Source organism: Trichechus manatus, unplaced genomic scaffold, assembly GCF_000243295.1.
Source record: "Trichechus manatus latirostris isolate Lorelei unplaced genomic scaffold, TriManLat1.0 scaffold00023, whole genome shotgun sequence".
Classification (NCBI taxonomy): Eukaryota; Metazoa; Chordata; class Mammalia; order Sirenia; family Trichechidae; genus Trichechus; species Trichechus manatus.
The window spans coordinates 18,893,411-18,920,765 of record NW_004443959.1 but is presented as its reverse complement, the minus strand read 5'-3'; the positions used below and the strand labels follow the sequence as shown (position 1 = coordinate 18,920,765).

Sequence of the window (27,355 nt, the reverse complement as noted above, 5' to 3'; positions counted from 1 at the left end):
GAGTGAGTGCGTCTAGAAAGGAGAAAAAGTGTGAAGACTGAACCCAGAGACACTGGATGTTGAAGGCAGGGAGATAAAGAACAAGTAAAGACACAGAGAAGGAGCTACTAGTAAAGTGGAAGGAAACCAGCAGCTTGTGTTTTCTGGGGAAGCTAACTGGAACAAGTATTTAAGAAGGATGGAATGATCAACTGTGTAAAATGCTTCTGGTCCTTAAAATTAAACCAACCAACAAACAAAACAGTGGTTGTTGAGTTGGCTCAGTGTCAGGGTGACCCCATGTGTGTCAGAGTAGAACTGAGCTCCATGTGGCTTTCAATGGCTGATTATTCACCAATAGATCATCAGGCCTGTCTTCTGAGACACCTCTGGGTGAACTTGAACCTTCAACCTTTCAGTTAGCAGCCAAGCAAGTTAACCATTTGCACCATCCAGGAAATTCTAAAATAAGATAAGGGCTAAAAATTATCCATTGCATTTAGCAATAAGGAAGCCGTTGTTGACCTTAATGAAAACGATTCCGTTGGAGTGGGGAGTAAAAGCCTGATTGGGGTTGATTTACTAGAAAGAAGGAAAAGAACAATTAGAGGCAAATACTGTCAAGTCTCTCAGGAAGTTTCACAGCAGGAGAGCAGCCAGGTGGTATTGGGATGGAGAATGAATTCAAAGAGGAGGAATTGTGCTTTGTATGCTGAAGAAAATGACCAGTCCAGGGGTAAATTTGCTTTAGTGATATCCTTAGGAAGCCAAGCAGAGGGATGAATGAATGAAGGACTGTGTTTTACTATATTTTGACATTTCAACATTGTATAGATGACAAGTGTGGTTTCCCAGATAAAGTGGATAATGGGGACTTTGTGCACTGCGATGAATCTGGAAAGCGAGCCCTGGTGTATTCCTGTCATCATGGATATGAGCTTCAAGGGCAAGAACAAATCACTTGCACGGACAGAGGATGGGATTTCCAGCCGCCTATTTGTAAAGGTCAGTCATCTAACAAAGCATGTATTTTTTTTTAAATTACTTAATTATCAAATATAAAATCTGTATGTTTCAAATAAAAATTAAGAATAGATGTCATTGAGTATTTACTTATTCACCAATAGCTTCTGAGCATAATTGTATTCCCAGGAATGGTTTTGGCATGGAAATAAATTATTCCCTTGTTAGTTAACCAGGTCACCAAACTGATATCTTTCTAGATAAGGAAAGACGATTAAAGTTAAAGGTAGTCATCATCAGACAGGACTAACAGACAGAGTAACATCGACATGAAGGGAAAAAAGAAGTCAATAATGTCTAGAGAAGGTTTGTAGTAAAGAACTTATTAAACCAATTTCTTGGATGAAACAAAATATAAAATGTTTCCCACCCTGTATTAGTTTCCTGGGGCTTCCATAGTAAACTGCCACAAACTGAGTGGCTTACAACAACAGACATTATTGTCTCAGAGTTCTCCAGCTAGGAGTCCAAATTTAGGATGTCAACAGGACTGTGTTCTCTCCAAAGGTTCTAAGGGGAGATCCTTTCTAGTCTCTCTCAGCTTTTGGTAGCACCAGCTTCTTTAAAGTGTTAAAAAGCAAAGATATCACCTTGAGGACCGAGGTGCGCCTGACCCAAGCCATGGTATTTTCAATCGCCTCATATACATGTGAAAGTTGGACAATAAATAAGGAAGACCAAAGAAGAGTTGATGTCTTTGAATTATGGTGTCGGCGAAGAATATTGAATATACCATGGACTGCCAGAAGAACGAACAAATCTGTCTTGGAAGAAGTACAGCGGAGTAGCCAATGATGGCGAGACTACATCTCACATACTTTGGACATGTTATCAGGAAGGACCAGTCCCTGGAGAAGTACATCATGCTTGGTAAAGTAGAGGGTCAGTGAAAAAGAGGAAGATCCTCAATGAGATGAATTAACAAGTGGCTGCAACAATGGACTCAAGCATAACAACGATTGTGAGGATGACGCAGGACCGGGCAGTGTTTCGTTCTGTTGTACACAGGGTCGCTGAGTCAGAACTGACTTGAGGGCACCTAGCAAGGTGTTCCTTGACTTGCAGGTGCATCTTCTGCCTATCATCCCTCTCTGTCTCTCCGTGTCTTTTTCCCTCTTTTGTAAGGTGTCACTCAGATTGGATTAGGACCCGCGCTACTCCAGTATGACCTCTTGTTAACTGATAACATCTTCAAGGTTGCTATTTTCAAACAAGGTCATGTTCACAGGTACCAGGGGCTAAGACTACAACATGCCCTTGGGGGGACACAGTGCAATCCATTACACACTCTAAGCATTTGTAGATTAGGATCCCCCAACAACACACAGCTGGACTCTATTTCCAATGTTCCTTATATTGAGGTGTGGCAGATACTGCACTGCAGGCAGTGAAGTGGGCCAGGATGCTATACAGTGCTATGGGAAATCACGAGCCACCTTCCACTCTCTTTTCCTGTCTGACTGCTTGGAAAGGGCATGACAGCCAGGGCTTCCTGGGAGGCTATGCGTTGAAGATGGCAGAACCACAAGATGGAAAGAGCCTGAGTCCCTGAATCATTGTGGCAGGAAAGCCAGCAGACCAGGGACAGTCCCACTAGACTCTTTAATAAGACAGAGACGAACCTTTATGCAGCAAGCCCTAAAGTTTCTGGATATTCTCTGTTACAGCGGCTACTATTGCCCGACTAATCCAGAAATTTCCCCCAGAAAAACTCTAAAATACATGGCATTGGATCAGGTGGGAAGCTGGAAACATGAATACCCATGCTAGGCAATGATAAAACATTCTTTTAATAATAACTTTGAAGGCACACCAGTTGCCTACCATGATTGTGTTTCTAGAGGAAGAGTTTGCAGTCAGAAATATAGCAGAGTGTGTGCTAGTTTTGTAAGGTATTAGAAGAAAGAGAAACTCATGCAAGAGTTTGGCTAATTGCAAAGAGAAATAAAAACAAATAGAGCGAGTTCAAAATTTTTGGTCCTGGAAGGGGTGCGAGAGCCAACTTCTTCTAGACTCGCAACAGTAAAGGAGGAGACTGAGAGAGCCTGTGAGCACCAAAGACCCACTAAGACTCAGTCCTCTGGCTACTATCAGATGAAGGATGTGGGCTGCCCACCCAAATATATTGTCTCAGATACAGTCCAGGTAAAACCAGTTTTCACTGAGTCAATTCTGACTCATAGCAACACCGTATGTGTCAGAGTAGAACTGTACTCTATAAGGTTTTTAGTGGTTGATTTTTAAAATTAGATTACCAGGCCTTTCTTCCAAGGTGCCTCTGGGTAGGCTCGAATCTCTCAGTTAGCAGCGAGAACATTAATTATTTGCACCACCCAGGGACTCCTTTAAGTTAAGCTACTTTATGTTAAGATAGATGACATGAGGAGGTAAAGAAACAAAGCTGGGTGGCTTTGGGAGTGATATCTAGGATACAACTTTGAGAATCGTGAATGGCTCATGAAACCCACTGGAAACAAATAGATGAGAATATGAGAGACTTTATGGCCCAAAAATACCCACAAGCCTTGAATGGAAAAACTTTTGTCTAAACTGTTAACACAATCTTCAGACTCAGATATGCACCAGTAGGAAGTGGGCTATGAAAGCTCGAAAGGACATAGTCACCAACATCTATTTTTAATTTGGTTGTTAGACAAGGAAAAGCTACCCAGAGGTTAGAGACAACGCTGCAGAGAACAATGATCAAGGGTGTTTCTCCAAGAGAGCACCACCAGAGATTCCCTTTCTAGAAATCTCCCTTTATAAGAACCCAACAGCTCTGCCAGTTGTGGCAACATCTGCATGCATTTGTTATTACCCTTAAACACCTCTTTTATTCCTCCTGATTGTTACATTCGGTAGCTAATCTTTCAGAAGTTTTTAGTGTTGTTTTGGCTTAGTAGCTGTGCACAATTGAAATGCCCACTTTACCCAAGATTCTTTGCTTTCAATATTGGCAACACAATCAAGAAACAGATGATGCCTGCTTCAGGGTTTAGTACGTTGCATGTTTTATGTTTAATAAGCTTTCGTATGGTGTACACTTCACTTGTACGCTTACATCTTTTTTGCCTAAATGCCTAGATACTGTGTATATATTGGCTTTTGTTTTAGGTATTTATGTATTTTTATTAGGTATTATTTGTGACCCAAATGCTCTATTCACCTCTGTGAGGTACAAATAAGGGTAGAAGCCCAGAAGTATAGAAGTACAGGAAAATTCCATGCGTCCTCCACTCCATCTGCACTGCCCTGCCTGTCATTCTCTGAATGTACTCTGACTTTCAAGCCTACGTGATGTTTGTTTCCTAAATCTGGAGTGCCTCCCCTGCCTCCTCTAGACAATTTAAGAATGTCATTGAAATCAATCCTTTATTTCAGAAGTTTTTCCACACCCACCCTGTCTGACCCCCGCCCCCCACAGTCTTTTTGGTCTTCCATAATTTTTCATAGCAACAATTAACCACTTCCTAAAGCGGCTATGATAAATGGCTTGTCCGAAACAATGCCTAGCACATACAGTTAACCGTGGATATTAGCCCCTCCTCTGAACCAGCCGGAGTGCTCCATGGGGTCTAAGACCACTTTACTGTACGCCCCCAGCCGTGAGCCCAACTCCTGGCACAGGGTAAGCATTCACAGTGGGACCTACAGGCAGCATTCCCTGGGAGCTTGTTAGAAAAGCAAGCACCCAGGCTCACCCCAGAACCACTCAGAATCTGGATTCTTTCAAAGCCCATGCGATGATTTTGTGTATATTAAAGTTGACAAGCCTTGTGGACTAACCCTAACTGAGTACCTCCTTCTCTGTTGTCACTGATGTATTCAGACGTTCATCCCCTTTGCCTGGACCATTTCTGCAGCTCCTTAATCTGTCTCTCCATTTGCTCATCCACAGCTGCATCCTCCCTGTGACTCCGGCAAAACTCAAGTCCAGTCATGTCACTTCATGCCAAAACCTCTTCAGCAGCTACTCGTTTGCTTTAGGAAAAGAGAAACCACCTTGGCAAGGCTTCTAGGACTTTTCCCGGCAGATCCCCTTCTTACCTCTCCCAGCGCATCTCCTATCACTGCCCGGCACCCCCCTATATTTCAGTCACAACAAATGCACCCTGATATTTTATGCAATCTCTGGGCGCGCAATCTCCTTATCCCTTCACCTACTTGGTACAAACCTCGGTGACAATCTTCCCTCCCCAGAACACACTGGAGCACTTCTCTGCCCTTGTTTTACTTTAACCAGATGTCCACTAGAGCTCCTATCACATAAAATCCGGAACATGTCACTGGCGATTTGACCTTGGCAAAATTACTTAACTGCTGTGTGCCTCTGTGTTTTCAAATGCAAAATGAGGATGATAATGTCTGCCTCACTGATTGTTAATTAAGATTCATTAACAAATGCGCAGTATATAGGACAAGGTACTTATCTATTGTTATTAACAGTAAGTGCTGAAAAAGTGGTCATTATTAGCTTATAAATCTATCTCCTATTCTTTGGTGTGCGAGCTGGTTGTAGAGAAGATATTGAATGCATTCATTCAACAAATATTTACTGATTGTCTAGTATGGGTCAAGCCTTGCTCTATGTTCTGGGATGTAGACGTCCCCTCATGGAATGACATGGGTCATCATGAATGAATAAATAAATGAAGAGGTTTGAAAAGTGGTCATGGTTGTTCTCCAAATCCCTGAGTATTTTTCCTTCAGTTAAAAAAAAAGAGATGGCATGTGTTAGAACTTCATCAGAGGAACTTGGAATGAGAAGTGATCCAGGCCACTAAATGTGCTGCCTGTATCATTGGCTACCATGTTTTGTACTTACTGAGTTTTGTTAGTCTCCGTTGGGACTTGGCCAACTCTTTGAGGTGTTTTTCTGAATGCTCTTCCAATATGTGCTCAAGAAGGACAGGTGTAAAAGAGTCGAACAGAATAGGCTAGATTTTCCTGTCTTGGGAATTTGTTTAAAAACAGGGTACAGTATACTCAATAGAAAAATAAGCAAAGAATATGGGCAGGTAATTGATAAGAGAGAAATAGCAAAGTAAATAAATACAGGAAAGCAGTTTAGTCTTATCGGTAGTCATGTAAGTGGAAAACTAACAATATGTCATTTGTGGCTATAATTTGAAAGATGATAATATCCAAAGCTGGTGAGGATGTTAGGAAACTGATATGCAGGCATATATTGTTGAAAGGCATGTGAATCTTTCCTTTTTTGTTGAAAAGTAACATGGCATCCCTTTAATATATGCATCGTTTTAAATAAGTCTATCCCAACTTTGGAAATATAGCCTATAGATATAAAGTGACAGCACGTAAAGCTGTATGCATCACAATGTATGTTGCAACATGGTTTATAGTGACAAAAAATAGAGACAAATTAAATATTCCGTTTACAAGGGAGTGATTTTCTAAATGATGATACATCCAGACCATGAACAATTTTAAAACACTCAATTTTAAAAAAAGTTGCCATGGAGTCAATTCCAACTTATAGTGACCTTGTGTCTGTAAGAGTAGAACTGTGCTTCGTAGGGTTTTCAATGACTGGTTTTTCGAAGTAGATTGCCAGACCTTTCTTCTGAGGCACCTCTCAGTGAACTCAAACCTCCTTTTGGTTAGAAGCCAAGTGTGTTAACCATTTGCACCAGTACTCCACTGACTAAATTATAATAAATATGTATATTGACCTGGAATACTGTCCATAACATGTCACTAAGTAAAAATGAAAGTTACAGGATAATGTGTAAAATGAAAACCCGTTTCGATTTTAAAAGCAGTGAAATATATTGTGTGTATGATATTTATAAATGCTTTCATGAATGTCAAGAAAGGTGTGTCAGTAAGAATTTGTTAATATTGGTTATCTTAGCAGAGTGAGGTGGGAAGAGAAAGGAGAGGTTAACTTTTTATCTATACAGCTCTGTTCTATAGATATTAAAAAGTAATATCTTAAAAATAATGCTTAACGAGCAAAAACCCCTGGTGTAAATGCACTAGTTTAGGTACACAAATATTTTCACCGTATCTGTGCCCTACACTAGAAATTTCTGCATCAAGCATTGCTACACACAGACATATGTACACACTCTTAAATATACTGGAGGAGAAACTATTTCTAGGATAAACTGATGTGAACATAAGTGCTCAAGCTGATCCTCAGTGAGATCAGCTTTTCAACATGTCTATGCCTGCAGAAAGGGAAGCTTCGGCCTTAATTGAATATTAATACAGAAACTCAAGTGAGATTTGCTGTTCTCTTCTCTATTCAAATCCTACTTATCCACTAAAATCCATCCGCATAAAAGGCTGATGAAGGGAAAAAAAACCACCGAATGAATGGTAATAAGTCTCTTTTGAGTGCTTTCAAGTGGTGAATTCAAACAGATGAAGAGCTATGTATCTGCGGCTTTTTGCACTAGTTATTGTCAAGAGGTTGAGCAATAATTGAATACAAATAAATGTTTTGTGTCTATTAGGGAAAATAAGATTTACCATCAGCTTAGGGAAATGGAAACATCTGTGTAGATGTTCGTGAGCTAGCTGTGGAGATTTGGGGATGCAGTTGGCTGCTCTCCTTGAAAAACAAAGTAATCAGGCCAGGTAAGCAAAGCCTTGGTCCGCACACAAATTGACACAGGAGTCTGGGGCTACTGCAAGCTGGAGGTGACTTTCCTACTTCTCTGTTGTAAGGAGCATCGTTTTCCAATCCAGTGTAGGTTTGTTGCACATTCCTCAGGCTGTTGATTCTAGAGCAAGGGGACCTAGAGTGTGCTAGTCTCTAGACAAGACTGCTCATATGTAGAATCAGTCTGGCCTCAAGGGAAAGTGGATGAGGAAGAGAAGAGATGAAGCTGGTCAGAGGAAACCAGGCCTGGGACAGGTGCATTGACAAGTGAGGCCATGAGCCAAGGGGGTGGGGTTGATTTTTCCTTGCTCAGGGGTTTTTGTCAATTTACATTCCACATTCCATTGCCTTGAAGAAGAGACAAATGGAGTTGCAAGTTCTCATGGGTGAGGGCATATTGTTCACGCTATCAAGAACAAAAGAGGCCTAATTGAATACGCGCCCTCCTTCCCCACCTCCCAGGTAAGGCCGCATATGCTTTCATATCGGCCAAATCACTCTTCATCATTCTACTTTATGGGATGCAGATGAGTGTGGTTTCTAGGCACAGTTTTATCCAGGGAAGATGCTGTATGCTAAAAGGCTTTGACGCGCTTAGCTACAAACATAGCACTTTTAAAATAACTTTTATAGTGTAAAGACCATAAACAGTAGGTTCAATTCACTGAGTGTCTGAACTAGGAACTCTGTGTGGCTCAGATTCCACAGAAATTCCTTTATTCTTTCATTATTATTATTATTGTTGTTGTTGTTGAAACTATCATTAATATTATCAACAGCTATAATATTTTGAATGCCTACCATATTCTTAGAAGTGATGATGGCGGGACTGCAGTTCACTTACTTTGGACACATCATCAGGACAGACCAGTCATAGAAAAGGAAATCGTATTTGGCCGAGGGTCAGTGAAAACAAGGGAAACCCTCAATGAGATGGATTGATAAATAACCAGGACAGTGAACTCAGACATACCAACAATCAGGGCGACGGCACGTTCTGTTCTGTTACACACAAAGTCACCACGAATTGAAGCCAACTCAATGGTATCTAACAAGGACAACCATATTCTGGATAATCTTCTAGGTTTTCCTCAGATGTGTTATCTTTAATTCTCATAATAGTCCTTTACAATCTGCGTAACTATACCCATTTTCCAAATATGAAAACTCAGGCTCAAGATGCAAGCATCTTGCCTTTGACTTCTGTGAGGGGTTGGCAGTCTTGCGTCAAAGCCAGGTGTCCCTTATACCAAATCTTAGACCCCTGCCTGGCCCCAAGCATGCACCTGAATGTTGACAACAGAAACCAGAGTCCCCAGCAGGCTCCGTGAGGCACATGTACTTTATCTAACATTTGGTCACATAAGCATTGTGGAAATTCAGAAGTTTCTCATTAGTGCCAATGGGAAAGTGAGTACAGTGAAATGGTTAAGAGCACGGAGGCCGGTGCTGGAGTCCTGTCCTGCCTGTGCCTGATGAATGCCAGGTTTTCCACTCAGCTCTGTGACCTTGGGGCCCTTCTACTCTGTCCTAATGGGTCGCTAGGAGTCCAAATCAACCGGACACTGCGGGTTTGGTTTGGTTTTGTGACCTTGGACAAGTCACCTGATTTCATTCAGTCACTATCCTCTGTGATAGCATGTGGACAGTGCCAGTGTGAAGAGATTATTTTGAAGACAATGTGAGAGAATGCAGCTACCTTGTTTGGCACAACATAAAGGTTCAGTATATGTTAATTTTTATTCCTTCCTAGCAGAGGATTACCTAAAAAAAAGCTATAGAGTCACCATGATTCCAAATCGACTTGATGGCCACTAACAACAATAACGTACACACACATCTATACATATATATGCATATATATACATCTATACATATATATGCATATATATACATGTAATATGTATTTAATAATGTATATTTTTTCTTTTGACCTTATGCTGTTTGCTTCTCGGAATTGGCCAGAAAATAAACATTTGGAAAAGGTTATATAACAAGTTACTTGGAAACCTGAGACTAAGAAATCAAGTAACAGGTTAAAGATTTTAAGCAGAAGAAGACCCTAAGATGCAGCATAACACTCTTCATTTACAGTTTAGGAAGGGGAGACCCAGGCAACTTCAGTGACGTGTCCAAGTGCACCCAGCTTTGCCAGGATTAGAAACCAAATTTTAAACCCCTGGTTCAATGCCTGTCTCTTAGCAAAGACAAAACAAAACAAAAACATCAAGAACAATAACAAATACTTCCTGAAATAGAATGGAGAGAACAAAATCGCCAATTTTCTAGTTAAAAAAAATATTCTGTTTGGAAATGCTTACTCTGTCCCCCACCCCCACCCTCATTTCAATTCCCACTCCCCTGTTTCACTATCTTGGCTAAATCCTGCTTGTCTTCCCATCCCAGTCAGCACTTAATTCCTCCAGGAAGATTCTCACCCAAATCTGAGTGAGGTGGCCCCAGCAGCCTTCACAGCATGTTATAAATTACTTATTTGGTTCCTTCACACATACTCATGAAGACAAACTGCATCTGCTGTTATTCATCATAATATTCAAGAGCACACAGTATTTGGCATATAGTTTGAATTCAATCAAATTGAATTGAATCAAATCAAATACATCACAGTATTAATTGTCAGAGGAATTAAATAAACAATGACTGCTTGTTATGGAATTCAGCAGAAAAAAAGCACCTAAGGCCATCTTCCTTAGAAAAGTGACAATTGCTTGAGCTGATTTTTGAAAGACTGTACCATCTCAACTGGCAAAAGCAAGCAGGGAGGAAAGCTGTCTGCTCGAAAGAGTTAGTGTGAGCAGAAGCACTGCGGCCAGAGACAATGTGAAAGTTTCAGAGTCTAGAATTTGTGAAACAGACTAGTTGGAAATGAGGGCTTTTGCAGAAGAGCCCAGTAATTGGCATTCGTTAGCCACGTGTTTTGCGTCAAGGGCACTCTCATATTCTCTTTTCAAAGGCGTAGAGAGGGAGGGAGACACCAACCAAAAGTGAAGGTGACGTTGCTCTTAGTTGCAGAAACGGGATAGAACTAGAGGAAGACTGATTGGTTTACATGCGGAAAAGAGTGCTTCCAAAGCTGAAACTCTGGCTGCCTGTGTGTGACATTAGGCAAATCTCATCTTCCCTTATTAAACAATGTAATGATCTCTATATTGTTTGCACAGATATTAACGAATGCAAAGATCTAATGCACCCTCCTTGCCATCCATCTGCTGAATGCAAGAACACCAAGGGCAGCTTTCAGTGCCTCTGCACCGACCCTTATGTCCTAGGAGAGGATGAAAGAACCTGTGTAGGTGAGATCGTACCTCCCTTCTACACCAGATGTGGAATTTTTCTTAAAAATAACAATATATTCAAGGGGGCCAGCTGATATCGCCATCCTGATTTTGGGTGGAGGTGCTACAGGGGAAGAGATTTGGTGTATAAAATATTCCACAATAATGGATGACTGAAGAGTTATCTTTATTGCTGCATTGGAAGTAAGCATGTATTTATACTTATCTACTGTGCTAATCCCTCAAAGAGGTGGTTTGACATAGTGGCTGCAGCAACGGGCTCAAACATAGAAACAATTCTGAGGATAGCACACAACCCGGCAGTGTTTCAATCTGATGTACACAGGGTCGCTATGAGTCAGAACGGACTCAACGGCACCTAACAACACCAACTATGCTAATATTGATCATCATAAGCATTTTCTGATGCTGGGTGGTGGTGGGAAACCAACCAGAGGAATATTTTTCCAGATAAAGTCCACAAAGTACATACCTAAGCCTGGATTGTGCTGAAAAACACAAAGTTGTTGTGAAATATTCAACATTCAAGAAATTTCATTAAATCTTGAGAACATGAGTGAAACAGGTTAATCTCAAAAGAACAAATATTGTATGATCTCACATACATGAAATTGCAAGAGTTGGCCAACATATAGAGACCAAAGTTCATTAGTGGTTGCCAGGGGCAGGCGGGACAGGGAAAGAGGGGTCATTGTTTAGGAAGCAGTGAGTTTCTGTTTATGGTGATGGGAAATTTGACGGCCACTGTGAGTTATAGTTGTAATGACTACAGGTGTGCAAACGGTTAAGCGCTCAACTACTCAGTGGAAGGTTGGTGGTTCGAACCCACGAAGAGGCACCTCAGAAGACAGGCCTGGTGATCTGCTTTTGAAAGATCAAAGCCATAAAGACTACACGAAGCAGTTCTACTCTGCACATGTGGGTCGCCCTGAGTCAGAATTGACTCGAAGGCAACTAACAACAATCACATGGGTGTTAGTAGCAAAATATGATTCATGTAACTGATATCACTAAACTGCATGCCTGAAAAACGCTGCATTGGCATATGTTGTGTTATATATATTTTTACAATAAAAACAATAGGGAAAATAGAGATTTCATCAGTTTTCTCTCTCCTGGGTCTCCTCCTCAAACTCACTCCACTCTACCCTGTGACACAGGTCGTGTGTAGCAGCCACATGGACCTGCATGCCTGTCTGCTCCCTCTACCCTGTGACACAGGTCATACATAGCAACCACATGGACCTGCATGCCTGTCTGGTCCCTCTACCCTGTCACACAGGTCGTACATAGCAACCACATGGACCTGCATGCCTGTCTGCTCCCTCTACCCTGTGACACAGGACGTGTGTAGCAGCCACGTGGACCTGCATGCCTGTCTGCTCCCTCAACCTACATGCTATCCTTGCTCCCATGCTGTGCCTTGGTGCTTGTCATTCCGCCTTCTTGGATAACCTCTGAAGGTGTCAGTTCCCACCTCCTCCTAGTCCTGGCTCAGCAATGTGCTGTGGATCAGGGACATTCATCAACCTCAATCATCATAGTCTTCAAGACCGCGTATGGAGTGCCTATTTTGTGTCAGGCGCTGTTCTAAACATTTCACTAATTTAATTCCCACTATTAAGCACTGTTTTTAACCTCCATTTTACAGAAGGAGATACTGGAGGACAGAGAGGTTACATGATTTGCCCAAGACCACAAAGCTGCCAAGTTGCAGATCTGGCATTTGTAACTTGGCTGTCTAGCCCCACTCTCAACCACTATGCTATACTTCCCCAGTCAGCATCCATTCTTTCAGAAATTATTTGTACTAAATCCTGGGATTGCAGCAGTGAGTCAAAACTGATACAGCAGACCCTGTGTAGAATTTAGAGTCTAGTAAGGGATTGAGGCATTAATCCATAACCACTCAGACAAATGTAAAATTAAACATCTATGTAAGTGTCACAAACGAAAGACACATGGTAATACCATATCTTTAATAAGGAGAGTTGACCTACTTAGGAAGTTTAAGGGAAGCTTCCTTGAGGAAGTGAGGTTTGAGCTGAGCTCTCAAAGATGAACAGTGTGGAAGCAGATAAATGGCTGTTTCAGACAAAGGGTATACCAGGTGCAAAGGTCCTGCGGCAAGATGGTACGTAGTGATTATGAGGAAGTGACAGAAGTTCGGTGTGGCTGAGTAGAAAGCATTTTACCATATGAGGTAGGGAAAGCAAGTTAATGTGGCCACTATCAAGCAGATCCTTTTAGCCCAGGTTAAATACTTTTTTTTCCTTTATATTAGTAGCAGTAAAAATCCATTAAAAGGTTTAAGGTTGGTTCTGGATGGTGGAGGAGCAACGTGATTACATTTGCATTTCAGAAAGATAACTCTGGCTGCAGTGTGGATAAGAGACCAGTAGGGAAGCGGGGAGACTATCGCATTAGGCCAGGCAAGTGCTTATGATATCAGAGACTAGGGTGGTGGTGATAAGTATGAAAAAAAAATAATTGGACACTTTAGTAAACCACTTACAAATACATAGTAATTGGTGATGAATTGAATGAGGGATAAGGGACAGGGCAGTGTCAAGGAAGCCACCTTGAGTAATTGGATAGATCGTGCAGCTATTCACTGAAACAGACAATGAGTGGAACGTGACTGGGTTTGGAATAAAGATGATTTGGTGTGTACGTGTTCAATAAGAGAGATGTCAGTAAGGGTAAAATTAACAGCCATCCAAATGGATCCCACTGAATAGGGGAGATTGAATGTACGTGAGGAGAAGGACTAAAGAACTATGGATACTCCTGAGAAAGCATAATCACAGGAGAAGGACCTCAGTCTGGGCAGGAAGGCCAGGTCCCCCGCTGTACCAGCAGGCACAGAGGCCAGCATGGGCAGACACATTAGACGGGTTTGTGTGATCGCTACTGAGAATATGAGGTAGTTTCCCTCTGATAATTTCAACACTTTCAGAAAAGTAGCCGTCAGGATCGTCTGCTACGCGTGAGAGGAAGAAGAGAAAACTCAAGGTTGGAGAAGAGTGGACAGTTCTGAGGAAAGTTCTACGCGCTTTCCTTCTCTCTTCCGTCTAATCTCATTCTATGTCCCACCAAGGCATCTTGCATTAATTCTACTTTCCAAGTAGTTAGATGCTAAGAAAAGGAACGGCCTGCCTAAAAGATGTGAACATTTCCTTCATTTTGAAAAAGGTTTTGTCAGTTTCAAATGAAAACATTTCCATGCCAGACAAAGTCTCCTGTCGCCACACCTAGACTCAGCCTGGATGAGAGTGGCTGGAGACACTCTGCTGTGGTTTCACAGCACCTCACTCGCTTACTCACCAGCAGAAGCCCCCCTGCCACCCCCTACACCAACACCCTCCAGGCCTTGGTGGGTATCGAGGGCTTACTCTGTGTTGGTCTCCTGTCCCCAAGGTCTTCCTTAGTGAATCCCAGGTGAGGTGAGCTGAGGCCCTCCACAGCCCTGGAACTTGATGTAAAAACCCTCAACTATGCCAGTTCTGGTTCTGGGACTTCTTAGTCAGGCCATACTCAACACTTTGCAGCCAAACCCCATGTCCTTCACCTTTATGTGGCTGTGATTCTCTCTGTCCCAAAAGATTACAAGCAACTTGTAGGACAGGGCCTATAGACCAGCAACCGGCAGAGTGCTAGGCATAAAGTCGTGGTCAGAAATAAAAATAAGTAAAATGAAAGTAGAAGTAAGAACCTAGGCTGTGTGATTGTTGTGAGTCCAGAGATGGTTATATTCAAACATTCATGCAAATGGTGGTGAATTCAGAAAGATAAAGGGAGAATTGTAGATATGGATGTAGAAACACTGTTTTCTGTTCCTTTAGAGGCAAGGGTAAAGCATTACAGCCATCTAATATGGATTTTTTTATTCTGTAATAAGACCTGTGATTGGGCCAGCAATGGTTATCAGTATCTTATAAAAGTTAATTCTGCCGAACATGTGTTTTAAGTTAAATAATGAAGAGTATGATGATAAAAAATGTAATACAACTTTTAATTACTGGTAAATTTCCCTTTTTTTCACAAACCTACATTTGTTAATTGGCTTTTACATTTGTCCCTGACTTTAATGGGTTTTGATTTTAGGGTAACTGTTGTTTTAGTGTAAACTTTCTCAAACATTTTTTTTTTAGCTATAAGCAAAGCAAAAATAAATGCATTACATTCAAAATAATATATGATCATAATGCTTTGCATTTTTTCAAGGGCTTCCCTGTGGGGTGTTTGTCTTGACCCACACAATGCTTCTGCGAAGTAGAAAAGGAAAATTATCAGAGTTTAGAAAGAGTAATTGAATAACCGGAAGACACAGAACAATAACCCAGTACATGCAAATTTTGTATAGATTATCTTACTAGGTCCCATAGCAGCCCTAGGATAAAAGTAGGGAAAGTTCCCTCGCCCACTTGTAATGAAAATTTCAGAGGATGTAATCGTCCTTGCACAAGGTCACATAACTAGTAAAAGGAGATCCAAGATTAGAACCCAAGTCATTGGACTCTTAACCCCTACTCCCTGTGTCAGGATACCAGCATGAACCCCTTGCTCATAACACCCCAGATGTGTTTCAAGAGTGAGCACAGCTGTGCGATGGAAGCAGACTGCCCTCAGCCCCAACTGCTTTTCCAGTGTTACGTTGTTAGTTGCCATTGAGTCAGCTCCGACTCATGGTGACCTTACATATAACAGAATGAAACACTGCCCGGTCCTGTACCGCCTCCACCATCTTTGATATGTTTGAACCCATCATTGAGGCTATTGCGTCAATCCATCTCATTGAGGGTTTTCCTTATTTCTCCTGACCCTCTGCTCTACCACACGTGGGAAGGGGGTTATGAATCTCTCCTTTATATTTCAGTCCGTGTTGATTTTTTCTCTGCCCCCTCAGTTTTTGGAATGTCCGTTTCTAATTTTCTCATAATACTTCCTCTCTGTTAATGGTCTCCTTACCTATGTCACTCCTGACACTAGGCTGCTCACCCCACTTCCTTTATCACAAACTTCTTCCTGGTCCTCTCTCTCAAACTTACTGTTTTATCAGCATCCAGTCTTATTTACACTTTTTCTGTATGAGAAAATGTATCCTCTCTTCATTTGAAACCAGAGCACTCTTGGTTGTAAGAAGACTGCAGCCCTTGCATTCAGGCAATTTTTTTAAATGTCTGAAATATCCAGTCAAATGCAAATTGGCAAAGTAGCCAGGTGACAATGCCATAAACATTTACAGAGTGAAATTCACCACTGATCTCTGCATTATTTTTATAAATCAACCACGTTGATTCCCAAACCAACCGTGGTGACCCAAGAAGGACATTTAAGTCAACATTCTAACTTTGCAGTCACCACAGCTCCAGAAATGTGTTTTGTATGTTTATGGTGCCTTTTCCCCCCAGAAAAAACCTTCCACTTTTATTATCAAACTATAAAGCATTACCTTGCTGTCTTTTCCTTCCAAAATTTTGCTCAGAACTCATCTGTAGAAGGACTCCTGGATGTTAAACATGGATCCCAGAAAAAAGACATATCATACAAAATATATTTCAAAAAAAAAAAAACCTATTTGTTTTCAGCAGAGGTTCACAAATTATTTTGCAAACTGAAATAACTCTTATTTGGGTCATGTTTAAATCCCAACTTTTCATTTGTTACCTCTAACCTGAATGAGTCTGTGAGAGGAAGTCAAATGCATGTGTCGGTTCTAAGAGAGATAAATGATGAACTTTCCCTAATGAATTGTTTTTGCCCCATCTTTCAGTTCCATTCTACTGCCATGACAAGCTCTTTGTGTCTATGATTTAAACTTATGGGCTTAATTTTGTGAGACTCAAGGTAATAACGGGAGAGTAAGACTGCTTTGTAATCAGAGTAATAATTATGCTCCCTCTGTTGGCAAATTTATCTTGTCATGAAAGGACAATTGCATTGTGTGCATTTTTCTGTAAAACCATTAAGTTAACTACATCCATACTGATGAGAGCTTTGTCTTTGATCATTCTCAAGCTAAGGAAAAAGGAGACAAGAATGACATCCAGGAAAATTTCCTAGGGATAAAAGCCAGAAATGAATCAGTGCTTAGTGAGTTAGTTCTGAGGGTTTTTTGTTTGTTTGTTTGTTTTTTTGTTTTTTATTTTTTTAATATTGTGATAAAAAGAACTGTGGTTCATAATGTATCAATCTTGGAAATACAACTTTTTTTAAAAGCCTGTATACATGAGTATACATTCTGTAAACTAATTTCCAGAATTTTGCCTCAGATGTCTTGCTTTCATTGTTTTTCCTGAGAATAATTATCTACATAAATTTCTCTGGTGTCACATCTCGAGGATTCCTTCTATAAACCCTAAAGCCAGACTTGTTTCTTGGATTGAAACATAGGGTTCCACTGCTACATCTTTGCTTATGATGCTCTCCTTGTGCCCTCTCCTCCAGGTCTCTATGTCCTACCCTTCCTACTGTTGTAGAAAAAAAAAAAAAAAACTGAACCCTGTTTCAAGTTAAAACAGAGAAGTTTATTAAGGTTTTAAAACAATTGCAATTGGGGAACTACGTAGCCCATTGAAAATGGAACCAGGTAGTCTGGGTGGTTTTGTTATACAAGTATTCTCACAGGGTGAAAAGAGGAACCAAATCATAGAGAGGGCAATTACAGGAAAATCAATGAATATTGTATTAATCACACTCTGATTGGTTACTGATTATTAATGGTTGTAGTTAGTAATTAAGGAGCCCTGGTGGTGCAGTGGTTAAAGCATTCTGCTGCTAACCAAAAAGTTGGTGGTTTGAACCCACCAGCCACTCCATAGGAAAAAGATGTGGCAGTCTTGAAAACCCTATGGGGCAGTTGTACTCTGTCTTATATGGTCGCTATGAGTCCGAATTGATTTTACAGCAGTGGATTTTTTTGGAGTTAGTGATTACCGATAATTTCACAGTATGCTTAGATCATGGTCTCAAGATAGTTACATGCATTTTCTTTGTCTGTCTTGCAAAAATACCTTGTTGGCCACAGCACCCAGACATACTCTTCCTAAGTATATGTATTTTGAGGGATGCAGATGGTCACTTGGTCAAGATCCCTTTGGGCATATGGTTTCACATCCTGGTTTTGACCACCATGGAAAAACATGTTTTTCTAAAAAAAGTAGCTGTTAGTCTAGAAATCCGGATTAAAATTAGATCGCATGGTCAGCATATTATGCCTCCATCTCATTGACTGCACTGAAAGTTGTCTTTCCCTGAGATACTTCAAAGATACTTATTACACGTTCACTCTGTGCCATGTCCAGGACCATGTTATTTCTTCCTGGGACATCATTATTACTAGCCTGATTACGTATATGAGGAAACTATAGCTCAGACAAGTGAGGTAACCTGCCCAGCATCACATGGCTGGTAACTGAAGGAGTCAGAGTTATCTTAGACCTTAAAGGTTCCAGAGAAAATTTTCATCCCAGTGAATCCTGCTATCTCCCTCAAGACAATTCAAGTCTGTCCTCCATGAGAGCTTTCCTCTTCAACTTACCCTAGTACGCCTGCACCCTCTAGCCCCTTTCTAGCCATGGTTTCAGGTCTACTGTTGGCACTTAGCCCAGCCACCTTGACCCTGATCTTGATGTATTCTAGTGTGCACTGATGTTCTCTTCTTAAAGAGCATCTACAAATACAGCAGAAGCCTTGTGGGAAAGAAAGGTGCCCAACCTGGCAGTAATTCTCATTAGTTAAGTGTTAAGCTATGTTGTGGGAGGTGGTTTCCCTTTTTTGTTTTTTGTTCTCTTCTCTCATCATGTTTTGTGACAGGGTTGTGAAGCCAGGAGCTGACAAGATTTCTCTCCTCCAATTTCCAACAGGCACAATAAATGGGAAACATGGAGCATCACTACCTAGTCTCTATTCCAGTTAAATTCAAATGTAATTTATTTAAATCTGGGCTTACAGGATGGGAAAAGGACTTGCTTCTGATTTGGAAATTGTTGAAAACTGTAGCTTTGGTTTTAATTTGACACTTTATTTTTGAATCTTTTATTTCAGCATGCAATAAGCTACTTGCTTAGAGAAGTAGTTAAGCATAGAAACAGGCCTGTATCATTTGTTTGGCTGCTTTTTAAAAATTCCTTAAGGAAAAATGACCTGGCTAAGAAAAAACAAAACAAAACAAACAACAGACTTGTTTTGTGTTACTTTTATTACCTAAAATTTTCTTAAAAAGGAAAAAAATTGAATGTAAAGATATTTGCCTTGGGGACTCAACAGGTTGTTCTGACTGACTAGGCAACGGCCCCTCCTCTCTTCATCTCTCTCTTGAGTATGTTCCCTTCCTAAGTGATCAATCTCAGTTGAAAATTATGGCAATTCTGGAGAAACATCCCCTACTCAAGGATATGACGATAGTAACGATCATAGTGATCACCTGTTGATCACGACAGTGTTCCAGGCATCTACAAACATTATTTGTCGTCCTCATTTTAGGCCTTTATCAGGTACTTTTATCATCATTTTTCATATAAGGGGAAGCTGAGAGTCTGAAAGATTAAATTACTTCTCTAAGGCCAAAGTGGCAAAGCTGGGACTCAATCTCCTGTCTGTTTACCTCCAAAACCTAGAGTTTTATAAATGTACCACTTCCCTTACATGAACTTCATATGCAATTAAGATCTTGAAACATGTTATTACATTTCTGTAACCCCACTGCATAAGGCTAATTGTTGTGTTTCATTTAGACCACACACATTCCTAGTGAAACATTATACATCTCCCACATAGCAGCAACCAGCACATTCTTGGTTCTCAAAACTTAGGAAATGATAACCTTGTGTAAAATTGGACTGGCCAGCAGTCAGGCAGGAGTGAGCATTGTCTCTTGGACACGCCAGTTCTGTCATTGCTCATAGCAACCCTAATTTGCTGATAAAAAATTGCTGTGCTTAGTCATCTTTCAATATGACAGAATGAAATTTGGGGCCTGTCTCACAGTGATACTGAGATAAAAAAGAGGCTGGTTGAAAGCAGAGGTCAAGGACAGCTCTTGACAAGGTGTAGAGGATGCAGAGTTTTTGTTTGGTGCCCTTGTACTTCTATATCAGAATGTTTCTCTTCTCCTTTGCCATCCCTCAGTCAACCTCCCATTTCTGATGACCCTTGCTAAGTTATGAACCATTAAAGAAAACTTTGTGGCTAACGTCTGAAAGAGTGAACTCTTCCAAACAAGAGCTGAACCAGTATTTACTGACTCTCTAAGATGCAGCAAGCCCTATGCTGCACACTGACGATTCAGAAGGATGCAATGATCAGCCATCCCATTCTGAGTGGTTAGTATGCCAGGTACATGATACCTACCTACCTTGTCTTTACTTACCTTGTCTCATTCAGTCTTGACAATAGCTTATGAGACAAATACTATTATCCACATTTTACAGATGAGGAAACTGAGGCTCAGAGATGGTAATTCATTTGCGCCTAGGATGAAGCCCAAACTCTTTGTATGGCAGTCAAGATCCTACATGATCTCCAATCCCACACCCAACTACTCTCCTGGCTGGATGTGAGATTCAGCCTAAATTTTTTTAGCCGTATTATTTTTGTCTTAACTTTCTAGTGCTACTGTAACAGAAATACCAAACCACAAGTGGCTGGCTTTGAAGAGAAATCTATTTTTGTACTGTTTAGAAGGCTAGAAGTCCAAATTCAGGGTACCAGCTCTAGGGGAAGGCTGTCTCTCTGTCGGCTTTGGGGGATGATCTTCGTCGCTTTCAGTTTCTGTAGCCTTGGTGTTTCTTGATTTCAGATTCATAGGACTGAATCTTGGCAATCTTCATGTGGCGTCTATCAGTCCCCTCCCCCATTTGTGAATGCTCCTGTGTCTAATCTGCTCCTTTTATAACTCCGAAGTGATTGGATTTTGGACACACCCACACCCTAAACTGATATGGCCTCATTAACATAACCAAGAAAACCCTATTCCTAAATGGAATTACATCCACAGGTATGGGGGTTAGGATTCCAATTCATGTTTTGAGGGGACACAATTTAATCCATAGCAATTCTTATCTTGGTTCTTCAAAATGCTTGTAATCTCCGTACCCTGGAGCCTACCCATATCCAGCTTCTTTCCTTCCTTTCAAAAATGCTTTCCCTAACGCTTCAGTCCAGCCAACTTTTCCTTCTGGCCTCAGATACAATCACTTCTGAGAGGCCCACCCTGTCCACCCTCAGACCTGGTTAGTATCCTTTGATGTACACTCACAAAGCTCCCTGTATTTTCTAAGTCTCTTTGGGCCTGAAGTTATGTATTCACTGCCTGTTTTTCCTGTGAGAATGTCAGCTCCGTGAGGGCAAGGACCATGTCTCCCTTCTACATCTTTGACTCCCCAGCCCTTAGCATGGTGCCCATCACCTAGTAGGCATTCAGTTAATACTGACTGAATGAACTGTTTAATGAAGCTACTTCCCAATTAGAAACATCACATAAAGCAAGGGTTTTAATTTATGCCGTGGCACGGTTGCTACTTGGCATTCTTTACTCAGGCTGAAGCTTTGGGTTTGATGTGGTGCTTCTCACTGCAGTTGTTATACTTTTTATTACCTCCACAGGGGCTCCCAGTATGTTTTCTAATGAATTTGAAAAACACAGTGAGAGTACAGCTTGACTTCGTCCTAAAATAACATGTTTATCAGCCCTTTAAAAATGAGCAGCTGGAATTTGGAAGTGATTGGAGTGTGGAACTGGTATACGGAGTGATGTATAATTATTAGAATGTGTCAGCCGTTTGCAGGGATTTCAATCTGAGAAGCAAAATTGCTCATGAAATTTCTACAGTCTCCTCCATCAATGTTGTCTGTGCTCCAATGTGTGTTCATCAAACCTGCGTTCTCTCTCCTCACTGGGCCAGAGGTGGCGTGGTGTGGTAGTCGAGAGCACCACTATGGACTTGGAAGCCAAACTGCTAACTCAAGTCTCAGCATTGACATTTATTAGCTCAGTGGCACTAAGCAATTTATTTAACCTCTCAGCATCTCCGTCTCCTCACTTCTAGACCAAACCAAAACCAAAACCGTTGCCATCACGTTGATTCCAACTCACAGCAACCCTATGGGACAGAGTAGAACTGCCCCATAGGCTTTCCAAGGCTGTCATCTTTACAGAAGCAGACTGCCACGTCTTTCTCCTGTGGAATGGCTGGTAGATTCAAATGCTTCTCAGTTAGCGTCTCAGAGCTTTAACCACTGCACCACGAAGGCTCCTCATTTCTAGGCAGGGACAGTCAGACCTGCCCCACAGGGTTTGCGGAAGGATGAAATGAGTTAATATGTAAAGTATTTAGAAGAGAAGTGTGGCTGGAACATAGCGGATGCTATCTAAGTGTCAGTTATTATAAATAATCCTGTCTCTGACAAACAGAAATATTCCCAAGCCAGTTTAAAGCAAAGTGAAAATTGAAACTATATGCCGCTAAGATGCTCTTTCTTTTATCTTTGTGCCTTGTCCCCTTTCAAACTAGCGTTACCCTCTACTGAGATGTTGGGTCAGCATGTTTTTGCTCTTGATTAAAGAGGAGAATAGTGGGAGGGACGGTTTATAAAGAGACCTCATCCTTGTTAAACGTTAGGTATGAATCAAGTACTGACTATAGAAAGAAATATGAGCCCTGGCAGTTTAAATGTGGGATAAGAGGCCAAACCAGAAATATAAATAGCATAAGGAAAATATGACAACAATAAAATGATACACAGCTTGTCACAAGGCATTCATTCTTTTATTTAGCACCCAGTACTGCATACCTGAGTCCCCGGGGGATGTAGATGGTTAGGCTACTACCCTGAAGGTTAGTAATTCCAATCCACCCAGAGTGGCCTCACGATATACTCCTGAAAGATCATAGCCATTGAAAAACCTGTGGAGCGTAGGTCTACTCTGATGCACATGGGGTCTCCATGAGTCTAAATCAACTCAAATGCAACTGGTTTTTATACATTTATATAAGATGTAAAACTCAATATTTAAGGCCATCTTAGAAATAGAAAGGATCAACTCAGTGAAAGAATAGACTCAATGACAACTGATTGTGTGTGTGTGTGTGTGGGTTTTAGCAGCCCTATAGGACTGAATAAAACTGCCCCATAGGGTTTCCCAGGAATGGTTGGTGGATTCAAACTGCTGGCCTTGTGGTTAGCAGCTGAGCTCTTAACCACTGAGCCACCAGGCTCCATCACCAGCCTGCTCTGTACTTGGCCCTGTGCTGATCTGAGAAAAGACAGATGAATCAGGCAGGGACTCTGTTCTCCAGGGAACACATGTCTAGTTCAGATACACAGATACAATTTAGTGAGTGTTCCCAAAATATATTTTGAGCACAGAGGAGAGCAAATGTCCAGCCAGATAGCTGTTGGGTCGTCAGAGACATTCTGGGAGATGATGCATCAGCTGAAACAAAAGATGGTACAGGAATTTCGTCGGTGACGAGGAAGGAAGGGCCATTGCTGGCGCTGGAGAAGATGTGAGAAAAGGCACGGAAGTGTTTGCTGCTGGTGAGTGGAGAACCACGGGGGGCTCCATAGTGTTGAGGAGTGAAGTGTAAGGCAAAGAGGCTTGGCAGGAGAGGTAGGACAAGTCAGATTCTGGAGTGCTGGGCTGGCGAGCTTTGGGATTGTCCTCCAGGAAATGGAGAGATGTTAAACGGGTCTGTCTCAGTTAGGAGTCTTATAACAGCAAGTGGCGTTAAACCTAACCCCAAATGAATGCATTGCATTATGTAACTGAAAATGTCAAGAAAGGAAAAACCGAAGCAAAGAATAAATAAAAAGTTTCTGCCCACTAAATATTTCCTCTCTTTCCTCTGCCTCATCCCTTTTCACATATTTTGTTAAATGTAGAATTGCTTGCTACCCTGTTGTGTGGGTCTGTCTTTTGCACATTTGAGGTTGCCTTAATGCAGAGGGTCTACAGGGGGGCCTAAAACACCTCAAGCTTGTGTTCTCTCAGAATAAATCTGGTGGGTCCAGCTCCTTGAGAGATCGAATACAAATTCTAGAATTAAGTTTCATGGGTTGTGCTGCTCTGACTGGCCTGACTGGGCTCGTGTGTCCACCGTGAGCCAATCGTTGTCACCAAGGGAGCATGGTGCTCCAACTCACTCAGCCGGGGTCACATGCCACCAATAAATACATGAATGGAGCCACCTCCTACTATCAGAACTGAGAAGGGGGAAGAGGTTGATCCCAATACATAAACCAAGTCTTTCTCTGGAAACAGGACGAGTGCATGATGGACATCAACAGAGAGCTATTTTCCTCTACAGTTTTTAAGCAAGAGAATGATGTGGTCACATTTGTTTTATAGATTATCCAGTGGCTGTGAGGAAGTTAGAATGAAGGAAAACTCTGGAGGTTGGAGAACCAGTTAGATAACTGTTAAAGCAGTCCATGAAGAATAATTTATGGATCATAAGCAGTGAAAAGAATACAATAGTTTTAGGGGAATATTTAGGATATAAAATTAGGTTTTATTCATCTGTTTATTTAACAAATATTTACTGAGGGTCCAAGAACTGTGGTAGGCTCTGGAATGTACCAATAAGCAATACAGGCAGGATCCCTACTTTTACAGGGCTTAGAGCCTAGTTAGATAATGAGACAACTTGACAATAAAACCCAGTATGATAAATAGTACGGTGGTACCATATTGTTTTGTTAGTTGCTGTTGAGCCGACCCCAACTCTCGGCAACCCCACGTACAACAGAACAAAGCATTGCCTGGTCCTGCACCATCTTCACAATCGTTGGTATACTCAAGTCCATTGTTGTAGCCACTACGTATTTTGAATGCCTTCCAACCTTGGGGGCTCAACTTCCAGCACTATGTCAGACAATACCGTGGTTCCAGAAACACATACAAATGACACTTAACACAGTCTCAGAGATTAGGGAAGTATTCCCACTGCAAATGACTTTGAGCTGCATCAGGAGAATGAGTAGGAGTTGTTTAGGCAAAGGAAGGGCAGAGATAGTGGTGGAGCGCCTTTGGAAAGGTGGAATTTCATGTGCAAAACTTAGAGGCAAAAGAGAGTTTGCCGTGTTAAAGAGTAGAAATGGAAGCTCGGTGTGACTAGAACTTAAGTGTGAAGGGGAAGCAATGACAAAGGAATCTGGACATAAGTGAGAGTGTAGGTTGGGTCAGAGTGACTTTGAATTTCCTAGCTTCATTCTGAGTGCAATGTGATACCCCAAATGAGAAATCATGTAAGAAAAGGAGCCAGATTGAGGTAGGAATTGATGAGTTCCATTTGAATTCAAAATGGAAGCAAAATTCAGGTGGAGCCAGCCAGCAGACAGCTGGACATGGGAATCTGAAGCCTGAGGGAGGAGTGTGGTAAGATACAAATATTTGAATGTCACCAACGTATACAGGTGGTGGTTAAAGTTCTAAGCGTTGATTAGATCACACACAGACCGGATGAGGTGAAGCAAGGCACGGTCTGGGAATGGAGCTCTCCAGAGCAGTACCTTTCAAAGGAATAGTAGAGACATTGTAGGGCCGTAAAGAGGAATAGAAGAAATGATGATAGAAGTACAAGGGTGCCAGGGGCGTCCTGAGTGCTGAGTGTGGGCTGCCCAGTAGCAGTTGTTACGTTCAGAGGAGGGAGGGAGTAGTCAGTCATGGCTGGGGAGATCTCAGGAACATGGGGAGGGCAGAGTGGAGGGAGCTGGTCATTCCAGGCAAGGGGCGAGCTGCTAAGCAAGCGCAGAGCTGTAATTAGCTGAATGGCACACATCAGTCCACTTAGGCGGGTCCTGAGTGTCTGCTCTTGGCTTCCTCTCTGTGTCCCTGCCCACCTAGACTGAGGGCAGCTATGTCCCTGCACGTGGTAAGAGCTAGCTCAATAAATGATGATAAATTGCTTTAGGTTTATTTGTAGAAGTACATTAATTATCTTTTTTTATTATTTTGTTATGAGAAATAGAGAGCCAAAATAATCTCAGATGTCAGACCACACACATCCCATTTTCATCTCAACCACTATTTCTGCCTTCGTATCTTAGCATTTTCCCTTAACCACCATGGCCTTTTCTTCAGACTACGTGTGATGATTCTAATGCTGGGTGTCCTCAAGGTTTGGTTTCTTTCATAATGGCTGATAGTATTAAAATGTTTTATTTGAAAATGCTTTTTATTACATCCTGTATGTCAGCTTGACCTTTAAAGATTACACTGAGCATTGAATGAGCACTGTTTTTTTAAATGCACAGGTACTTGGCATCTAAATAGGAAAGTTCATTAAAAATTTGTGACCAGAGAGACTTTTAACTCCAAGCCATATTAGCCCCAGATTGCTATCTGTTCATATGAATCACAGAAATTTAGAACTTCAAGGGAACAGTAGAAATGATCTATTCAAGCCCCGTCTTTTTATGATGAGAAACTCTCAAGACCTTTCTTTCTGGGATCACTGAGAAAGTACAAATCCCCAGGCTCCGGAATCCCAGACCAGCCTCTTTCCTCTGCCTCACACCCATCCAGTCGCTCAGCCTTCTTCAGCTGGATTTCTCCATCAGTACTGCTCAGTTTCTTTTTCTAATGAGCCAATAACAGTTTCGCCTGTACTCGGAAGGCTGGTACCATGTTATCTCTAAGACTTACCCCACAGGGCTCGCTTAAAGTAGTAAGTTTTCCCACTGGTTTGGGCAGGAAGAGATTTTTCCTGTCCTTCCACACAGTCGGTAGAGTGTGCATCAGCTGGAGGGGAGGGCTGCAATGCCAACCATGATCAAGCTCACCCGAAGTGAGGCTTGTTATCTGGAAAGCCCTGATGTCTTTCAAGATTACAATTACTCTCGCTGTTTTCTGCATGCACTTCCTACACAGCTTGCATTTAGATCTAAACACATTTGTTTAAATGGCCTTTTCCCCATTCAATAGTGATGCTCCGTGCCTTGCACTATCATGTATGGATGGCAGTGCAGCTCATGATAAAGGTCCAGGCTTCAGAGTCAGGCAGGACTGACACCGGCCAGCAGCGCACAGACGCTGACAGGTTCACCTCTAACTGGACCTCCCTTCTGTGCTCTAGACTCTGGAAGACTCCCCAAAGCGTCGATCATCTCCATCACATTAGGCGCCGTGCTGATCGGCGGCTTGGCAGCATTGACCTGGCTGGCGATTTGCAGGTGGTAAGTCCCACATTCTTCAGTTGTTACCTTGCAGAGAAGGCAATTTTCTCTCCTTTGGGCAAGGCCATTAGTCGAGGTTCCTTATTTCTCTGAAGCCAGTATAGATTATAGGTATCATCAACTCATTTATCTCAGAGCTGTTTTGTACAACTTATTAGACTTTCTAGTTCTTGCATTATGCTTTAAATAATGAAAGTGGAGTGATCGTTAATACACCTTAGGT

The 27,355-nt window shown here is 41.6% G+C and overlaps 1 protein-coding gene across 5 annotated transcripts in view; it reads left to right on the top strand.

Annotated features, from left to right (window-relative positions):
* Positions 1–27,136, top strand: part of TPO (thyroid peroxidase) — a 115,093-nt gene extending 87,957 nt beyond the window's left edge. For 4 of the 5 annotated variants that reach the window (XM_023728304.1, XM_012554564.2, XM_012554563.2 and 1 more), the window contains 3 exons: positions 814–984; positions 10,816–10,947; positions 27,033–27,136. In XM_023728304.1, the coding sequence (XP_023584072.1) occupies positions 814–984; positions 10,816–10,947; positions 27,033–27,136 (407 nt within the window). The remainder of the gene's footprint in view (positions 1–813; positions 985–10,815; positions 10,948–27,032) is intronic. The other variant, XM_012554562.2, reaches the window with a different exon arrangement.
* Positions 27,137–27,355: the final 219 nt, after the last annotated feature.